Source organism: Doryrhamphus excisus, linkage group LG19 (genome assembly GCF_037039965.1).
Source record: "Doryrhamphus excisus strain RoL-2023G ecotype Guam linkage group LG19, RoL_Dexc_Guam_v1.1, whole genome shotgun sequence".
Taxonomy (NCBI): Eukaryota; Metazoa; Chordata; class Actinopteri; order Syngnathiformes; family Syngnathidae; genus Doryrhamphus; species Doryrhamphus excisus.
This window is the reverse complement of record NC_136375.1, coordinates 14213620-14233096: the sequence shown is the minus strand read 5'-3', so window position 1 is coordinate 14233096 and position 19477 is coordinate 14213620. Positions and strand designations below refer to the sequence as shown.

At 44.7% G+C, this 19477-nt stretch overlaps 2 protein-coding genes across 3 annotated transcripts; one reads left to right on the top strand and one right to left on the bottom strand.

Annotated features, from left to right (window-relative positions):
- Window positions 1-4354: 4354 nt before the first annotated feature.
- Window positions 4355-9993, top strand: chgb (chromogranin B). Its single transcript, XM_058057489.2, has 7 exons — window positions 4355-4540; window positions 4626-4672; window positions 6387-6477; window positions 6540-7806; window positions 7887-7974; window positions 8066-8167; window positions 9696-9993. The coding sequence occupies exons 1-7, from the start codon at window positions 4462-4464 to the stop codon at window positions 9774-9776; spliced, it is 1755 nt and encodes a 584-aa protein (XP_057913472.2). The 5' UTR covers window positions 4355-4461; the 3' UTR covers window positions 9777-9993.
- Window positions 9994-10800: 807 nt separating this feature from the next.
- Window positions 10801-18097, bottom strand: trmt6 (tRNA methyltransferase 6 non-catalytic subunit). Of its 2 annotated transcripts, none has more exons than XM_058057491.2 (12): window positions 17810-18097; window positions 17471-17601; window positions 17287-17396; window positions 15353-15444; window positions 15195-15278; window positions 14994-15118; window positions 14737-14907; window positions 13528-13685; window positions 13354-13439; window positions 12917-13019; window positions 11472-11558; window positions 10801-11401 (listed from the first exon to the last, which is right to left on the bottom strand). In XM_058057491.2, the coding sequence occupies exons 1-12, from the start codon at window positions 17914-17916 to the stop codon at window positions 11240-11242; spliced, it is 1416 nt and encodes a 471-aa protein (XP_057913474.2). In that variant the 5' UTR covers window positions 17917-18097; the 3' UTR covers window positions 10801-11239. The 2 variants fall into 2 exon arrangements, with proteins under 2 accessions (XP_057913474.2, XP_057913473.2); XM_058057490.2 differs by having other exon boundaries at window positions 10802-11401; window positions 13528-13688.
- Window positions 18098-19477: the final 1380 nt, after the last annotated feature.

Genomic DNA, 19477 nt, shown 5'->3' with positions numbered 1-19477 from the left:
TATAAATGCAGAGATGCCTTTGATGACCTTGACTCTAGACCGTCTTTTACAAAGCAAATAAGCCTTTCCTTGAAGACGTTGAGGTCACTGGCGAGTGAAAATAGGATTAATAAACATAATAATATACATAATAACATACAGTAGTTGCTGCTGGAGTGGTTATTCAAATAATCAACGTATTACATTTGACATTTTTTCATGCACACATCAAATAATAGAGGCCAAAAGTCAAGAAAATGATTTAATATGACGGCACTATATTATGAGGAGCATAAAGTCAGACGGAACATGCATGGATAAAGCCGTATCTGACAATAACTGCATAAATAATAATAAAGAATATTGGGTCATGCAACCAGAATACTAGTGGTCATCGTCATATAACTACTAGAGAAAGTTACGCCATTAGTCAGCTGGGATAGCAGCATAGAAAATGGATGGATTGTATTGCACTCTAACCCTATTTGCATGTAAAAATCGAACTTTTTTTTTTATTATAAATGACAAATTATTGCTTGGGATCTTCACACTTGTATAGTTTCATAATAGTACACCTTCCGGCTTGGAATGTTCACCCCTCTCTATCATAATGGTACACCTTCCGGCTTGGAATGTTTACCCGTCTCTATCATATCCATCACACCAGAACCTGCACACAAAGCTTTGTAGAGCTTCCAGAACCTGCACCTATTCCAGCTGGATTTCACTGGATTCCCTAAATGGTCTGTTTCCATTTCTTCCATTCACGGCTTGCAGCTATGAAATAGTTTAGTCGTGGAGTATTCTAGTCCATGATCACAATGGCGTTCATGGCACAAACGGTGCAACCAAACAAGCCACTTTTCCACACGACATAGCGGCTTCAAATACGACGAGTGGCAATGGTGGGAAGGTGTGTTCATCTTACCGCTGAGTTGTTTTATCCATCAGCCACACCAGCAACCGCTGGGATTGTCGGAGGCGGCGGCGACAGCGAAGCATGCCGTTAAAACCGTTAAAAACATAACGTTGTTCCAATTGCTGTTTCGCCACATTTTCTGTCTATTTTTTTTTTACATTTAATTTTTGTTGTCTTGACACTTTTTCTAGCCGCTTCAATATTCCTGCGTCATCAAACACCCACTTCCTTCTTTGTCCTCTGCGTTTATTACTTTATGTAATCATTGCAGCACTACAACATTCTACTACATTTAGAGGTGAGAAAAATTTAACTAGCATCATAGGTTCCCTTTAAAAGTCTTTCTCATAATATTGCAACTTATGGTATGTAATATTCAGACTTTTCTGCTAAGAATTCAGACTTTTACTTATAATATTCAGACTTTATGTTCCCATATTAGAACTTTTTGTATATTTTTGTCATAATATTTTTGAATCTACATTACCCTCATAATAATCAGCCTTTTATCAGCAATAATATTGAAAATTATTTTCTCCTATTACAACATTTAGTTGGAATTGAATTGTTTCTCATAACAGGGCTTTTCAATCCCCCCCCGATCTTTATCTCGTCATATTCAGTCTTTATCCCTCATCGTCCAACATCACTGTTTAAATTGTTCTATTGTATGTTTGTGGAAAAAACACAACTCTTTTATGACGATTCCACTTTCCCCCCGGAGAAGCCAGCTATGAGCTTTGGCGCCCTCTAGTGTTGGAAAACATGACAGCAGTACCAGCTTTCCTACGTGTTAAATGAAAGGAGAGACTTTTCCATGAGTGATGTTTAGGAAAGAAGGACCGGGAATGCAGTGCAGCCTGGAGGAGAAAGGGTGCTTTCAAAGACCACTGGTGGCTGGTGGGATGCCGTGACGATGGATGAAAGATTTATACATCCATCCAAAACAGCCAGCGTCCATAAGATAAGCACCATAAGATACGGCTGTTTCTTCCTGCATGTTGTAAAGCTGAGGACAAGCAGACATTGGTTGTCTTTTACATGACACACGTGCCACATATATACATACTGTATACATGTACATATATATACATAGTGTATTACATACACAGTGTATTTTTTGAAGTGCCCCCCCCTGGTTCACAAAGTTTGTGGAAGGACATATCATGATTGTCTGAAGGTTACAGCAATTAGCAATCAGACTTAATTGGCTAAATAGGATAACCAATAGGGTAAGGAAAAGGCCAGCAAGATGCCCTTGAGGCTCAGACGGCCTTTGATTGACACCTGTCACTCTGGAAACCAAATCACCTCACACCTCTTGACCAGGGGCGTCCATCCAAAGAACAAATAAGGAACAAGAACCGGGATAGAACTTTCCCACTTTTGGACAGATTTAGTAGAGATACTCAATTATTGTTGTAGGCCACCATTCAATTTACACAAGTACAAAAATCAATAAAAAATATAAAATTATTTTGTGGGGCTTAAGAACATTTTAAATAGAAAAACATAACATAAAAATAAATATAATTTTTTAAAAAATAGTTATAGTTACCGTTTGATGTGATTCAATGCCTCGGAGCAGGAAAGGCGACTTGGCGGTGCGTACCCGTTGTACAGTCCAGTGAGCGGCGATGATGTGAGCCGCCCTGACAAAGATGGCCGCCCGCCATCAGAAGCACATTCATCTGGCAGCCCGTGGCCGTTTTCTTTGTAGCACCTGGCCGTCGGCGTTTTCTGCCTGCTTGCTTTTCCGGGATGGGATTGAATGTGAACATTCATAAATAATCATACATACATGTACATAATCACGCATAAATATGCATACATGTGCATAAATGTATGCATGCCTGTATACCACTATGCTACATACGTATATGCCTGTATACCGCTATGCTACATACTAACATGCCTGTATACCGCTATGCTACATACTAACATGCCTGTATGCCGCTATGCTACATACTAACATGCCTGTATGCCGCTATGCTACATACTAACATGCCTGTATACCGCTATGCTACATACTAACATGCCTGTATGCCGCTATGCTACATACTAACATGCCTGTATGCCGCTATGCTACATACGTATATGCCTGTATACCGCTATGCTACATACGTATATGCCTGTATACCGCTATGCTACATACTAACATGCCTGTATACCGCTATGCTACATACGTACATGCCTGTATACCGCTATGCTACATACGTACATGCCTGTATACCGCTATGCTACATACGTACATGCCTGTATACCGCTATGCTACATACGTACATGCCTGTATACCGCTATGCTACATACGTACATGCCTGTATGCCGCTATGCTACATACGTACATGCCTGTATGCCGCTATGCTACATACGTACATGCCTGTATACCGCTATGCTACATACTAACATGCCTGTATACCGCTATGCTACATACTAACATGCCTGTATACCGCTATGCTACATACTAACATGCCTGTATACCGCTATGCTACATACTAACATGCCTGTATACCGCTATGCTACATACGTACATGCCTGTATACCGCTATGCTACATACGTACATGCCTGTATACCGCTATGCTACATACGTACATGCCTGTATACCGCTATGCTACATACGTACATGCCTGTATGCCGCTATGCTACATACGTATATGCCTGTATACCGCTATGCTACATACTAACATGCCTGTATACCGCTATGCTACATACTAACATGCCTGTATACCGCTATGCTACATACTAACATGCCTGTATACCGCTATGCTACATACTAACATGCCTGTATACCGCTATGCTACATACGTAGATGCCTGTATACCGCTATGCTACATACATACATGCCTGTATACCGCTATGCTACATACTAACATGCCTGTATACCGCTATGCTTGCTACATACATACATACATGCCTGTATACCGCTATGCATGCTACATACATACATGCCTGTATACCGCTATGTATGCTACATACGTATATGCCTGTATACCGCTATGCTATATATATATATATATATATATATACATACATATGCCTGTATACCACTATGCTATGTGTCATAGTCATATACAGTCATATGTAGCATAGCGGTATACAGGGTATGAGCATATGGTGCTGCTTCCAATAGAGTCTTGATGAAAGGGAAGGTGTGTGTGTGTGTGTGTGTGTTTGTGTGTTGTTGCTGCTAATAATGTTTGCAGGTTGTGCAGCACGTAATTTGTCCTGATGTCTCCATCTGGCTTCAGGCTCCTCGCGGCATTGAGCACCCCCCCCCGGTCTGGATAACATGTTGAAGGTGTCACCTGTGCGAGGTAATTTGCTGGGAAGACGCGCACGGCTGGTGTTTGTGGTAGGAGCAGCAGAGAGAGCGAGATGATGTTCTTCTTCCCTCAGGTCTAATGAGTCATGACACCAGCATCCCCCTCCCACGCTCCGCCCCCCTCACCCCCCTCCACGCCGAGCGCCTTTTTATCGGAGGCGCTCCCCCCTCCTCCTGCAGCCGCCACAGGAGCGAGGAGGAGCCGGCCAGGAGCAGCTCTCCCGCCACATTGGATGGCAAATGAGCTCGGAGAAGAAGATGACTTCTACTCTTTCCCCTCGTCGTCCTCTGCTGCTGCTGATGCTGCTTTTGCTGGCAGGTGAGCGATGACTTCATCACCACGGACAGCGACACCATAAAAAGCCACTTTAAACAGAACATGACTTTTCTCCTCTATTGTGCAGGGAATCAAGCACTTCCTCCAAGGAATGACGGGCAGGGAGAAGATGTGGCAAGTCTTTTTCTCTTCTTCATGCATGCATTTGCATCATTAACTTGCATCATTGGGAACTTACACGCAACCAACACGCAAGCATTGCTGCACATTCATCCCGACGATGCAATCATCCGCTTTCCCTTCAGGGATTCCCATCGCTAGCAAGCATTCCAACTTCAATTCACATTCCTCAGGCTCAACTCTTTTCCCATCCGAAAATCATCCCAGGACTAAAATGATCCCTGCCAGGGTCATTTATCCCATCTCCATCCGAACCCCTTTCAGGTTTCACACTAACAACGCTGCTACTCACTTTTCACCGTCTTGACAGCACACACGTGTTCAAATAGGTAACTACGACCCCTAAACGCACCACGCAGATCATCTTTGCATCTTTCCAGAAACGATGCCGCTAAACGCACCACGCTGATCATCTTTGCATCCTTCCAGAAACTATGCTCCTAAACGCACCACGCAGATCATCTTCGCATCCTTCCAGAAACTGCGCTCCTAAACGCACCACACAGATAATCTTTGCATCCTTCCAGAAACTATGCTCCTAAACGCACCACGGAGATCATCTTTGAATCCTTCCAGAAACTATGCTCCTAAACGCACCACGCAGATCATCTTTGCATCCTTCCAGACACTATGCCCCTAAACACACCACACCAGCTCCGCACAGATCATCTTTGCATCCTTCCAGAAAAGACGCCCCTAAACGCACCATGCAGATCATCTTTGCATCCTTCCAGAAACTACGCTCCTAAACGCACCACGCAGATCATCTTTGCATCCTTCCAGAAACTACGCCCCTAAACGCACCACGCAGATAATCTTTGCATCCTTCCAGAAACGATGCCGCGAAACGCACCACGCAGCTCATCTTTGAATCCTTCCAGAAACTATGCTCCTAAACGCACCACGCAGATCATCTTTGCATCCTTCGAGACACTATGCCCCTAAACACACCACACCAGCTCTGCACAGGTCATCTTTGCATCTTTCCTGACACTACATCCCTAAACACACCACACCAGCTCCACACAGATAATCTTTGCATCCTTCCAGAAACTACGCTCCTAAACGCACCACGGAGATCATCTTTGCATCCTTCCAGACACTATGCTCCTAAACACACCACACCAGCGCTGCACAGATCATTTTTGCATCCTTCCAGAAACTATGCTCCTAAACGCACCACACAGATCATCTTTGCATCCTTCCAGACACTATGCCCCTAAACGCACCACACCAGCTCCACACAGATCATCTTTGCATCCTTCCAGACACTATGCTCCTAAACACACCACACCAGCTCCGCACACATCATCTTTGCATCCTTCCAGAAAAGACGCCCCTAAATGCACCACGCAGATCATCTTTGCATCCTTCCAGAAACTATGCTCCTAAACGCACCACGCAGATCATCTTTGCATCCTTCCAGACACTACACCCCTAAACGCACCACGCAGATCATCTTTGCATCCTTCCAGACACTATGCCCCTAAACGCACCACACCAGCTCCGCACAGATCATCTTTGCATCCTTCCAGACACTACGCCCCTAAACGCACCACACCAGCTCCACACAGATCACCTTTGCATCCTTCCAGACACTACGCCCCTAAACGCACCACCCAGATCATCTTTGCATCCTTCCATCCGTGGTGACACGGGGCAAGGTGGAAGAAGGACCACTGCTTGACCTCTCCGTGTTTCCAACCAGGTGACCAGATGTTTGATGGAAGTTCTGTCCAAAGCTCTCTCCAAACCAGACGCTCAGCTGGATCAGGAATGCCAGGACATCCTCCAAGCAGGTTCGGGGGAACATTCCGCTTAGACAGACAAGAAAAGACAGCATGTCTCATTTTGTCCCCAGGGGTGAAACATGCACCGCTGGACAAGAAGAGCGATGAAGCCAACCGTGAAGAGGAGATGAAAGATCACGGAGATGAGCCCGAGGTCACGGGCGCAGACGTGCGAGACATCCAAGCCCTCCTGCAGTCCGTGGAACCTAAGAGGGAGAACCTGGAGGATGAGCGCAGTCAGGAATCCTGGAGTCTGGAGAAGAGACACCAGGAAGACGAGGCAGAGGAGGGGGGAGAGCGGGAAAAGAGGAGCAGCTGGAGGCCGGGAAGGTATCACCAGAGGAAGCACAAGCGAGATGAGGAGGCGGAAGACGACGGAGAGCGCAGCCAAGAGTCCTGGGATTTGGAGAAAAGGTACGAGGACGATGAAGAGGAACGGGAAAAGCGCATCTGGAAGCCCAGGCATCGCTATCACCACAAGAAGAAGCTCCACAAACGTGGCGACGACGCTTCAGATGAAGAGGACTACGAAGAACGCAGCCAGGAATCCTGGGGTCTTGATGATGAGAGGGATAAGAGGGAGTGGAGACCTGGCAGGTACCACCAGAGGAGACACAAACGGGATGAGGAAGCAGATGAGGAACGCAGCCAGGAATCCTGGGACTTTGACAAGAGAGACTGGAGACCTGGGAGGTACCACCAGAGGAGACACAAGCGTGACGAAGAGCTCTCAGAAGATGGCAAAGAGGAACCCGATGAGGAACGCAGCCAAGAATCCTGGGATTTTGACACTGATAGATACAAGAGAGACTGGAGACCTGGGAGGTACCACCAGAGAAGACACAAGCGGGATGAGGAACTCTCAGAAGATGGCAAAGAAGAAGCAGATGAGGAACGCAGCCAAGAATCCTGGGACTTTGACAAGAGAGACTGGAGACCTGGGAGGTACCACCAGAGGAGACACAAGCGTGACGAAGAGCTCTCAGAAGATGGTAAAGAGGAACCCGATGAGGAACGCAGCCAAGAATCCTGGGATTTTGACACTGATAGATACAAGAGAGACTGGAGACCTGGGAGGTACCACCAGAGAAGACACAAGCGGGATGAGGAACTCTCAGAAGAGGCCAGAGAGGATTCTGACGAGGAACGAAGCCAGGAATCCTGGGATTTTGCCAAGAAAGACTTGGATGGTGAAGACATAGAGAAGCGCATATGGAGGCCCAGGCATCGGTACCACCACAAGAAGAAATACCACAAGCGTGGAGGAGAATCATCAGAGGAGGAAGATCTGAGGGGCGGTTCTGAGGACTCTGATGATGACAGAAGTGACGTTCAGAGGTACTTCTGCATCAGATGCTATGGATTACTAATCAAATCAAGAAGAACGTGGACAAAGTCTAATTGATGTTCTTTTTCAGGTATCTTCCAGACAAGTGGATCTCACGAGGCTCCAACCACCCCGCCTGGTACAAGAATGACCCCGAAGGTGCCGCTACACCAAACCAGGTAGGCAGGCTCCGAATGGAGAAGACGAATGACCCGGTCTAGTTCGGCAGTGTCTGGTTCTCAAGTGGTTCCTACGTCTGAACACGTGCAGATGGCGGCGGCGGCCAAGCTGCTGAGCTACAAACTCAACCGGATGGCCGGCCGGGAGGGGCCGAAGGGCGGCATGCAACCGAGAGCTCTCACCGCGCAGGAGGTACGGCTCCAGACCAAACCCTGAGCGATGCTAGCATAGCTATATGCTTTTTTTTTATATGGAGTAATAACTATAAAAGCAATCTTCACTCGCTAAATGTACTGCAAAAAAAGGCCAGTAAGGATAATTCATAATGCCGCCTACAGAGAACATACTAACTCCTTATTTCTAAAATCACAAATACTTCAACTTGCTGATATAGTTCATCTTCAAACAGCTAAAATAATGCATAAGGCTAAAAATAACCAATTAGCTAAAAAAATAAAAAATAATAAAAAAATTAAATTAAATCAAAAATAAAGAAAAAATAAATAAAAAAATAATAATAACAATAAAAACTTAAACTATATTAGAAAGCAATATATATAATATATAATACAAAAAAACCTTAAACTATATTAGGAAAGCAGGAAGTGAACAAATGTAACAGTTACTGATTATAAAAGTACCAGATGGAGGGGTAGGATTTAATAAGCTTTGCTTCTTCCTACTCCTTTTGGACATGTGGAACTATGAACTGATTATGTGATGCATTCAATTGTAATCTGATGTAATGTTCAAATGAAATTAAACCATTACCATTTCAAAACAACGCTCCAATGACGCCGGACTACCCGTACTGTGCAGGTGAACAAATCAAGCACTCACGTTTTCTCCAGAGCTCAGGGGGGGTAACAACAAACAGTTTGTCTGTTAAATGTACCAAATGTTTGCCCGAATAGAATGCGCCTTGCTGGGCCACAGCAGGTGCCCCCCCGCCCCCAAGCAGTCATTCGCCTTCCTACTTCCAGGTGTGCACAAACTACACTAAGAAAGTTAGGGGTTATTAGCATGTTACGAAGTAAAATGAAGATATTGCAGCTTAGAGGGCGGAGTCATGCCCGTAAGGAAGGAGACGTCATGAAAATTGAGACATGATAGTCTTTTCTCACCTAAACCCTCCCTGGAGGGACAATTGTTAGAACTGCTACATCATTTAAAAGGTGTTTCTGCTTAATAGAACACCTTTGAAGAGGCTCAGGCAGGGTCGAAGAAACAGTTTCATAACATGTTGTTCTGTGGGCAGGCCCATAAATTATGTTCCAGCTCTTGCTCGCTGACCCGGTAAAGCCGCGAAGCACATCCAGTGGCTTCACCGCAGATTCACTGGGGGGGGGGGGGGAAAATGCAGCAGCTCATTATGGAAATGTCCAGCCGCCATGCAAGATGACTCGGCCTCAAAAACCTGCACAGAAACACTCGCAATACGTTTGACCGCATTCCTGCATGGAAATGTTTTTTTTTTTTTTTTTCCATTCGCTTTGGGCACAGCAACGCTTTTTATGTCACCGCAGCCTTTTCACGGCAAGCTCGCCGCACGCTGACGACGTCCCCGGGGGCCATCAAGTCATAACGTGGGCATTAAAAGGCAAACTGTGGCTCACCGAGCGGCGGCGTTGGATGAACAATTATAAACAGGAGGAGACGCGAGCATATGTGCAACGCCGCTGAACATAAACAAAATACGTAATCAGGTTTTGTGTTGCAGGAGAAAGCGCTGGACAACCTGGCGGCCATGGACGCCGAGTTGAAGAATATTGCTGCCAAGCTGCATGAGGAGGAAGAATGAGCTTTGTAAAAACAAAGAAGAAGAAGAAAAGAAAGCTCTGTTTAAATGTCGCATTGGTCATGTGAATGTGTTAAAAAAAAAAAAAAAAGCTTGCTGTATTTGTGCTATTCGGACTTGATCTCCAGCATGGGAACGTTATTTAGATGTTCGTATCGACGTCATTGTGCTTGGATGTCTGCCGCCGTTGTTGTCAATAAATAGCTATTCTGGAACCAAACATGTCTCTTTCAAACATTCCCTACAAAAATCACTCAATGAAGACCTTTAGCTCTGAGCCTCAGGTTGGGCTGCTATTTAATTTCAACAACTAATATGAAACTAATATGAGAGATATAAAGATAAGATGTACTGCACGTGTCTTTCAAACATCCCCTACAAAAATCACTCAATGAAGCCCTTTAGCTCTGAGCCTCAGGTTAGGCTGCCATTTAGTTTCAACAACTAATATGAATGATTCGTGTGATATTAATAAAGATGTACTAGCACGTGTCTTTCAAACATCCCCTCCAAAAATCACTCAATGAAGCCCTTTAGCTCTGAGCCTCAGGTTGGGCTGCCATTTAGTTTCAACAACTAATATGAATGATTCGTGTGATATTAATAAAGATGTGCTGCACGTGTCTTTCAAACATCCCCTACAAAAATCACTCAATGAAGTCCTTTAGCTCTGAGCCTCAGGTTGGGCTGCTATTTAGTTTCAACAACTAATATGAATGCTGGGCAGCTTCAGAAAAATCAAGATTTTCTTTTCTCCACATTGAAACCGGCTAACTTTAACTCTATATTACAGTTAATATGGTGAGCAACCAGCAGAGGGGGATAGACAATGGAGTGAGGTTCCCCAGACAGCCAAGGAAATGGATGGAGTGAGGTTCCCCGGGCTGTCAAAGGTAGCTCCCCAATGCAGCTGGATGACCATAGTTAGTATTACAATGGAGTACTTAGCTTTAACAGGCTAGGGGAAATGGATGGAGTGAGGTTCCCCGGGCTGTCAAATGTAGCGCTCCAATGCAGCTGGATGACCACAGTTCTTAAGTATTACAATGGAGTACTTAGCTTTAACAGGCTAGGGGAAATGTATGGAGTGAGGTTCCCCGGGTAGTCAAAGGTAGCAGGCTACACTTGAAGCATAAATGTAAGGAAATGTGGAAACACGTGAAGCACAACTGAAGGGGTTCCACATTGTGAGATTTTTTTGTGAAGGTTTATGCTCCATGAAAAACAAAAAACCTTTTTCATTCGAGGAGGTTTCAGTCGACGTATACGAGAAAGAAATAAAGCTACCATGGTGCATGTGTTTTTCTTACGTAAGGTTACAAACTGAGGCTTTGGGGCTGACCCGCTTTGTGATGAATGCAACCAGACACTCTGCTTGCCTGACCCAGCTTGGGGCGTGTCCACCAGGCGGCTCCACTGAGGCGATGGCTGATGTGCCCTGATCACCACTCCAGTCTTTTTCGTTATCAACTTTCAGAGGCTTTCAGTCTTTTCGGCGCCGGCTCCTGAGAGAGGTCGGCGGCGCTTGTGGCGGGAGCGGACTGCTCCGTGGCCACCGTGGTCCCCGAGAGGAGGTAGCCTCCGCCGCCACTCATTAGCAGCACGGGGTGCGTCCTGTTGGGCAGCACCTGCGGGGGTGGGGTGGTTCAGTGTATGTCATAAAAGGACTTGGTGCTGAACTCGGTGCTCCACAGTCACCTGATAGTGCCTCAGCCAGGTGTCGGTCAGTCGGAGGTTGACGGTTCCGCCCTGCTCCTTCAGTTTGGTGAAGCAGTCCACCAGCGGCTGCAGAAACATCACATTTTCAGCAGTCGGCCGGCGTAAACACAAATCATTTTTCTAAACTGGCATGTCACCGGGTTCCACGACTCGGCGGCAACCGGCAAAAATCACTCAATTAAGCCCTTTAGCTCTGAGCCTCAGGTTGGGCTGCTACTTGGTTTCAACAACTAATATGAATGATTCGTGTGATATTAATCAAGATGTACTGCACGTGTCTTTCAAACATCCCCTACAAAAATCACTCAATTAAGCCCTTTAGCTCTGAGCCTCAGGTTGGGCTGCTATTTAGTTTCAACAACTAATATGAATGATTTGTGTGATATTAATCAAGATGTACTGCACGTGTCTTTCAAACATCCCCTACAAAAATCACTCAATGAAGCCCTTTAGCTCTGAGCCTCAGGTTGGGCTGCTATTTAGTTTCAACAACTAATATGAATGATTTGTGCGATAGTAATAAAGATGTAATGCACGTGTCTTTCAAACATCCCCTACAAAAATCACTCAATGAAGACCTTTAGCTCTGAGCCTCAGGTTGGGCTGCTATTTAGTTTCAACAACTAATATGAATGATTCGTGTGATAGTAATAAAGATGTAATGCACGTGTCTTTCAAACATCCCCTACAAAAATCACTCAATGAAGCCCTTTAGCTCTGAGCCTCAGGTTGGGCTGCTATTTAGTTTCAACAACTAATATGAATGATTCGTGTGATAGTAATAAAGATGTACTGCACGTGTCTTTCACACATCCCCTACAAAAATCACTCAATGAAGCCCTTTAGCTCTGAGCCTCAGGTTGGGCTGCTATTTAGTTTCAACAACTAATATGAATGATTCGTGTGATATTATTAAAAATGTACTGCAACCAGACTCGGCGGCAACCAGCAGAGCGTGGCGGAGGATGGAGTGAGGTTCCCCAGGCTGGCCAATTTAGCGCATCAAGTACATTTGTGAGTATTCCTACAGACTTGGCTGGACTCATGAATGAATGGAACGAGGTTGGGCAGGCAGGAAGGGTTATTGCTTAAATAGGTTGAAAAAACATGGAAACCTAAATTAGACTTAGACTCGACTCTTTTATTTTGTTACACAGGCTTGTGTCGCGGGATGTGAAATGTTTAGCGCTGAGCTTCGGCTTGTGCTCCTGCACTACAGCAGACTTGTTAGGAGAATTGCAAACATTTACGTTTCATCACTGTGAGAAAAGATGTTCTCTTGTTCTCAATTTCCTGCTGCAGGAAGGTCATTTCCCACTGTCGGGGGGCGGGGGGGCAGGGGTGTCGTAGCGCTGGCAATGAGACCCACCTTAAATAATGACCCTCATTGGGCCGTGGTTGTAAAACACTCCTGCTGAGCTCACCTCTTTGTATTGAGAGTAGACCACAAAGGGCCTGGAGGGAGCCAAGAAGCGGAGCAGGCTCATCAGGACGGGACACGGGTGGAAGCGAGAGGCGATGACCAACCTGCACGTAAAACACATCATCACCGAGATGAAATAAACACGTACGCATGTTGTCATTGCACCTCAGGTGTTTACTACCCAGGAGAAGCCTGTGATTTAAGACGGGCCATTACAATAAAGCTGCTATGGTCAAATCGATACGCTAACGCCCTCACAGCGCCGCGTCAATCATAATGAGCCTTCGGAGCAGCGTGCGTTCAAATAGATGTCCGCCTCTTTGTCCACCCGGCAGGACAGCCACCTATTTTATCATCGCTGCCAATCATCCATCATTTCCTCATTTCTGCAGATCCATTTTAATTAAGCGTGGTTCATCGGACCGAGCAAACACACACCCGTCTGCATTCCGGCCCTCCAACTGGGCCGCCGCCGCCTCCAGCCGCTTGCGCCTCTGCTCCTGCTTCGCACGTTTCAGCTCAGCCTGGAAGAAAAACCCAATCATGTAGGATGTGCACTTGTTCCAAAAAAAAAAAAAACATCTGGGGGGTCGTGTCCTAATATCAGGTAACCTTGGCCTCTTTGCCTCGCTCCCGCTCTTCGTCCACACGTTGGTCCCCGCAGTGGCCGCTCGCGTTCGTGTCCATGCTCGCCTCCTCTGGGCCGTCACGCTGCACTGTGGCGGGCTGCGTCGCCGTCTCCTCCGCTGCCACGTGGGGGTGTGTGGCATCTGCTGTGGCACAGCGGGGAAGATATTTACTGCTTTATTGGCAATCAGGAAAAAGGACGCTACTATCCAAAAGGGGGTCCAGACTAAGAGGCCTGCAGCTTGTTTTTTCCATCACATAAAAATACAAAAACAATATAAAGTCTTATAATATAATAATGAAGTATAATAAGTAGTAAGTAACAATATAGTATAATAAAAATATTACAAAATAAATCATGAAGCAAGACTTTTTCACACCACTGTATGTATGTGTGTGTATGTATATTATACATATAGCCAAAATATAATAATAATAATAATAATCCTTCAGACACTGTCATCAAAAAAACATGTATGTGTAAGAGTGAGAGGTCTCGCTCACATTTTGTATTTGCTGAACGTTTGTGGGCGACTTTAAGAGCTAATATGCTAATAAAGAAAAATTCATTCATTCATTTTCTACTGCTTTTTCCTCACGAGGGTTGCGGGGAGTGCCGGAGCCTATCCCAGCTGTCTTCGGGCGAGAGGCGGGGTACACCCTGGACTGGTCGCCAGCCAATCACAGGGCACATATAGACAAACAACCATTCACACTCACATTCATACCTATGGACAATTTGGAGTGGCTAATTAACCTAGCATGTTTTTGGAATGTGGGAGGAAACCGGAGTACCCGGAGAAAACCCACGCATGCACGGGGAGAACATGCAAAGTCCACACGGAGATGGCCGAGGGTGGAAATGAACCCTGGTCTCATAGCTGTGAGGCCTGCGCGCTAACCACTCGTCCACCGTGCCGCACTAATAAAGAAAAATTGTCATACAAAAATAAGCTGACTGTATAATTTTAAATAAAGGCCCATAGTTCCCAAATTTACATCAAATTGGATGTAATTATCCTTGTAGTTGCACATCAAATCGTTTACCACAAAGATTTCCTTTACTTATTATAGATAAAAACTTATGTCACGATCAAATATTTTAATCGATTGACAGCCCTAATGCACGCACGCACGCACACACGTGGCTAAAAGGTGCTAATCAGTGACTTTGTCCTTTTCCAGACAGCTTACCAGTGTTGGGGTCCTTGGCGCTGGTGTCCAGTGTGCCCGCCAGCAAAGCGTTGACCTGGCAGATGGGGAAGTCATGCAGCGTGTCGTGGAAAGGAGGGGGGAAGCCAAAACTCTCCACTCCCGCCCTCACCGGCCCGCCCCCCGGGTACATCTGGATCACTGAGCCATAGCCTGGAAGGGCGGAGTGAAGAGATGATGAAATGTTGCATTCAGGATAAAAACACAGCCTGGGTCTCCTTCATGAACACAGCACTCACCTCCCATCCTTTCCATGACGGCTCCCAGCACCAAGCCGGCACAGGTTTCAAACACCAACACTTTGCTGCCGGCATGGATGTTGGCAAGAGTCAGCATCTGGGCCAGCGTGTCGTAGCGCAGGTGACTGTATCGCACACACACACACAACGTGTCACAACCTTGTACGTCAAGCAAACCTCCTCACTACATCTTCTACTCACCAGATCTTCCCTGGCTCTCGTCCGTGGTACATGAGAGCCAAGATGCGACACGTTGGCTTTAGAATGCTCACGGTGCTTTCATACCTGCAGCAAAATACCAACCCAGAAAATATCATACCGCATCATTTTTATCTCTATTGGACAAGCGTGGGCGTTACTTCTTCTTTTTCTTCTTGATGTACTTGTCCTGAGCGTATTCCGTCTTATCTCTGAAGGTGGAGCTGTTGTCTATAAGCTGCTGAATGATTTCCTGTGGAGCAACACACACACACCCCACCACCATATGTCAATTAGCACAAAGGTGGAGTCAATATTAATAAATCCAATATTTTCTTAGTTACACCATATAACACCTTTGACTTTCTAAACTTGGCTTTAAAATTATTAGAACCCTCGAGACATGAAATAACACTCCAATTAGTCATGTTGACACCCCCTAACTCGCAAAAAACATCAATTTTCATTTATTCCACCCACGGCCCGCCTGCAGGGACGCCCACTTCGCTGTGGTTGGTCACACACGCCGCTAGCGGCGTTTTTTTTTAGCATGTAGCCATATGTGTTGGATTCTGAATCCCATTCGGAAGTAGAGACTGGATAGTCCGGTCCGACCTTTCTCAAGAAAAGAGGTCACTCCAGGACATCTCTCAATGTAGCTTTAGCATTTTAGCCTTAGGTTTTCTACAGCATGGGTAACGTGAAATGTGACCTCTAATTGTGGTGGGAAACGGCTATTAGCAACCCCGCTACCTGTATGCAAGCGCTTTTGTTCCATGACTTCCACTAAATAAAGACACTGATAAACGCCCATATAAGGATATCCGCCACACTGTGACGTCACAAAGGGGTAGTTTCACCACGCCTTTTCAAAGCGAGCGTTTTGAGCCATCCCAAACTTTTTTCAGGGCTTCCTTGCAAATGTTCACACCTGGTGATCTGAAACTTTGTCACGGTTTTAACACCAGAATACAACATTTTAATGACAGTTATAGGTCAGAAACGTGGGAAAAGCATCATAGATCCTCTTTAACGTCACATTGTGCAGGCTATGGAAGCACTACAGGGCTAGTGACATAAGAGTTAATTAGTTATATATATATATGTTATCATGGGTAATTTGTGGTCAACGTTCCCAATGCAGACCACATTTCTGCTTGAGGATAACATGAAGTTTGCCTTCCTTATGTCACCTTTTGCAGTCTGGGTGTGAAGTAATGGCTCCCCCTGCTGGTGGCAGCTAAGCAGCCTCATCCATTCAGCTATCATGCTTCAAGACAACATGACCTTGTTTGATGAATGCCACCCAACACCTTAACGGTATCATAGTCCTCCATATACAAAAAAACCGGGCTACTGCCCCCTACTGGTAAGGAGGGCTTCTCACGGCGGTGCAGCTATATCAGGGGTCTCAAACACACGGACACTAGTTTGAGGCCCCCGCCTTGATATGAAAGTTTAATGTTAGTGCGGCCCGCGCAAGTTTGATATGGATGCTGTATGGTATCATGTACCCAGAAAAAATGATTATGTTTGATTAATGTTCATGTTAAAGGTTAAATAATTTAATAGTTATCCTCCCTATCCGTGTGGAAGTGGTAATTTTTGGCTATTTAAGTTTAAAGGAAATAACTTGGAGGCTACCGTTTAGGTCGCTAGCTCTCTAGTTTGCGAGTTAGCATGTGTCTCAAGACCCTGCAGTTGCGCAATATGTTGTAAATAAAAAGAGTATAAATGTGACTATAGTCGTGTTTTGTCATGTCTACAGGGCTCTAATAATGTGGTTTCTTAAGTTTTTATTATTTGCCGTTTTATTATTATATTTTTTAATTTATTATATTTTTTATTAATAAAAATGAAGATAATTGAGAACAGTGGAATGTTTTATCAGAGCTTTTATTGTAGAAAATCGGAACCAAAGCACTGAAAAAGTTTGGATATTTTTCTGTTTTTAATAAATGCGTTGTTTTTTTTTGGAAAACCTGATGCGGCCCAGTCTCACCCAGACCCTAGCTCCAGTGGCCCCCAGGTAAATTGAGTTTGAGACCCCTGATCTAAATAGGTTGTAGTGAAATGTCAACAGTTGCATCTGTACCTGACCCTTCAGACCTTGCTCCTTGAGGGTCTCGATGTCATCCCTGGTCAGCTTTTGGGACTTGCCATCATCTACGATGTTCCTGTTGTCTGTGCCCGCCTCCATTGCATCTGAAAGTGAAAGAATGAAGAAAATTGCTGGTTTCTCAAGTTTTCCAGTCAGATCAAATGTGCAGGAAACACACCAGTAGAACTTAGAGCGTCCTTTTGTTTTTGAGGCTGAAGGCTTCCTCCGGGTAAGATTTCAAACGTGGTGCCGTACAGATGTCCCACGGCGTTGTCCAGGAAAAACCACTGCTTCTCAAACGCCATCTTCCTGTGTTGACAAGATCAATCATGTAGTCTTTTTATGACTTCCTGTAGGGCAGCGCTTCTCAATTATGCGTCTCAGTGCCCCCACTGCGGATAACGTTCTCTTTCATAACACTCATGGAACCAATCACAATCACCCTGATGTGCTCAATTGGTCATGTTGTCTTTTCCACCTGAAAAAAAGAGCATATCGTGCACAAGTTTGGACTTACTTCCTGGACTGTATTTGCACAGCTTTGAAGATATCTCCTCGCTTCAGCACAACGTAGTCGCCTTCGTTAATCGTATACATAGCATCGTCGTCCTGCTTGTCCGCCATAATGAGGCAAACTAGACGACTAAATGGACGGCTGCGAGGTCAATGTTGAAAACTGGTAAATAAATACAGTTTCGGTAGTTTACAAATGTAGCAGTTTGTGTCAGAGAAGAGCACAGGTAGGTAAACTAAGGTCCACACGTGGGTTTAACTTTCACTTCCTTCTTCACTGCTTTTCAGGGCGACCGGTCGAAAGCAGACTGCAGTTACTTCCGCGTTTCAGTATTGCCGGCTGTGATTGGTTCAATGTGATAACGCGGAGGCTTGCCAGCCAATGACAGCCGAATGCGACGGCTTAGGTTGAAAAATGTCGATTTCAGAATAATCGTTGCACTTGGACGTCGTTTCAAGGAAAGAAAAACAGCTGAAACAAAGCAACTGGTCAATTTAACAGTTTTAAAACATTTTTATCAAATTTTTGCGATACATACAATGAAAAAAAGTGTAAATTAAACAGAAAATGTATACAAAACAACCCAAAAATGCATATTTTCATGTATGTAACATCTTGTGATTGTAATTGAAGACAACAAGGAAGTCACAGAGTGTTAACGAAGACATTTTTTATAATTATGTACCGCACAGCCAACCCAATTTTAGCACCTCCTTCCCCTCAGCAGTCTCCTTTGACAGCAGTCTTAATTTTCATAAGCAGGTTAGTGGTCAGAACCAGTTTATTCCACCTTAGGCTCCTGGCAAAGGTGAAACCCTTTTTAACCAAAGCAGACATTGAAAAGAAGTTCATGCCTTCATGAGCCGAAGTATATTACTTCTTATATTACACCCCATGTACTATGTGCATGTCCATGTGCAATATAGCTTTAGTATTTTAATTCACATTGCAAGTAACCTATTTTTAGGATGTCAAATTCTACTACCATATTATAATCTGTTGTTATTTAAGGTGCAATGCTATAATACTCATTATAATTATCATGTGCAATACTCTACTGAGTATCAGGTGCAATCTGTGTAAGTTTTTTTAAGGTATTTTGTATTTTTGCTGCTGTAATTGATAGTGTACTATAAAGATAGCGTACTCTGGCACAAGAATTTCCCCAGGGATTCATAAAGTTCTATCCATCCATCACAATGCCCTCTACATTGGTGTCAATCAGTCCCTCCTCTATCGGCTCCAGTTGGTTAAAAATGAGGCCGTGGGCCTCCTTACTGATATGACTCCAATCCTCTGTTCTCTTCATTGGCTCCCGGTCCAACATAGAAACCATTTCAAGTCCTTTTATTTGTGTTTTAGACCATCAATGACCTGGCTTCAGCTTACCTGGCTGAGCTTTTAACTGTCAGTCACCACCTCTCAACACACTGGAGGTCCTAAGGGCGAAATACAAAAGATGTCCCCAAGCATTGGAACTCCCGGCCACCCTCTTTAAGGTCTATCACAGAGCTGTTTTAAATGTCAAAAAATGTCAGAAAGTCATTTATTTAGGCTGGCTTTGGACACATGATGATTATTGATTATTATTTTTTTAGATGGGATTCTCTGCTTGTGTTTTTATTTGTATTTTATTTGAGTGTTTTGATCTTATTTGAGCTTATCTTGTTC

What these genes read in the sequence shown, in the direction of transcription:
- trmt6 (XM_058057490.2), bottom strand. Translation starts at nt 17,916, where the DNA reads ATGGCGGACAAGCAGGACGACGATGCTATGTATACGATTAACGAAGGC. An exon ending in AGCAAGGTCTGAAGGGTCAG is followed by an intron (nt 15,445 to 17,286) that starts GTACAGATGCAA and finishes GTTGCTCCACAG; the next exon opens with GAAATCATTCAGCAGCTTAT. An exon ending in ATCAAGAAGAAAAAGAAGAA is followed by an intron (nt 15,279 to 15,352) that starts GTAACGCCCACG and finishes ATTTTGCTGCAG; the next exon opens with GTATGAAAGCACCGTGAGCA.
- chgb (XM_058057489.2), top strand. Translation starts at nt 4,462, where the DNA reads ATGAGCTCGGAGAAGAAGATGACTTCTACTCTTTCCCCTCGTCGTCCT. An exon ending in GATGCTGCTTTTGCTGGCAG is followed by an intron (nt 4,541 to 4,625) that starts GTGAGCGATGAC and finishes TCTATTGTGCAG; the next exon opens with GGAATCAAGCACTTCCTCCA. An exon ending in GTGCCGCTACACCAAACCAG is followed by an intron (nt 7,975 to 8,065) that starts GTAGGCAGGCTC and finishes GAACACGTGCAG; the next exon opens with ATGGCGGCGGCGGCCAAGCT.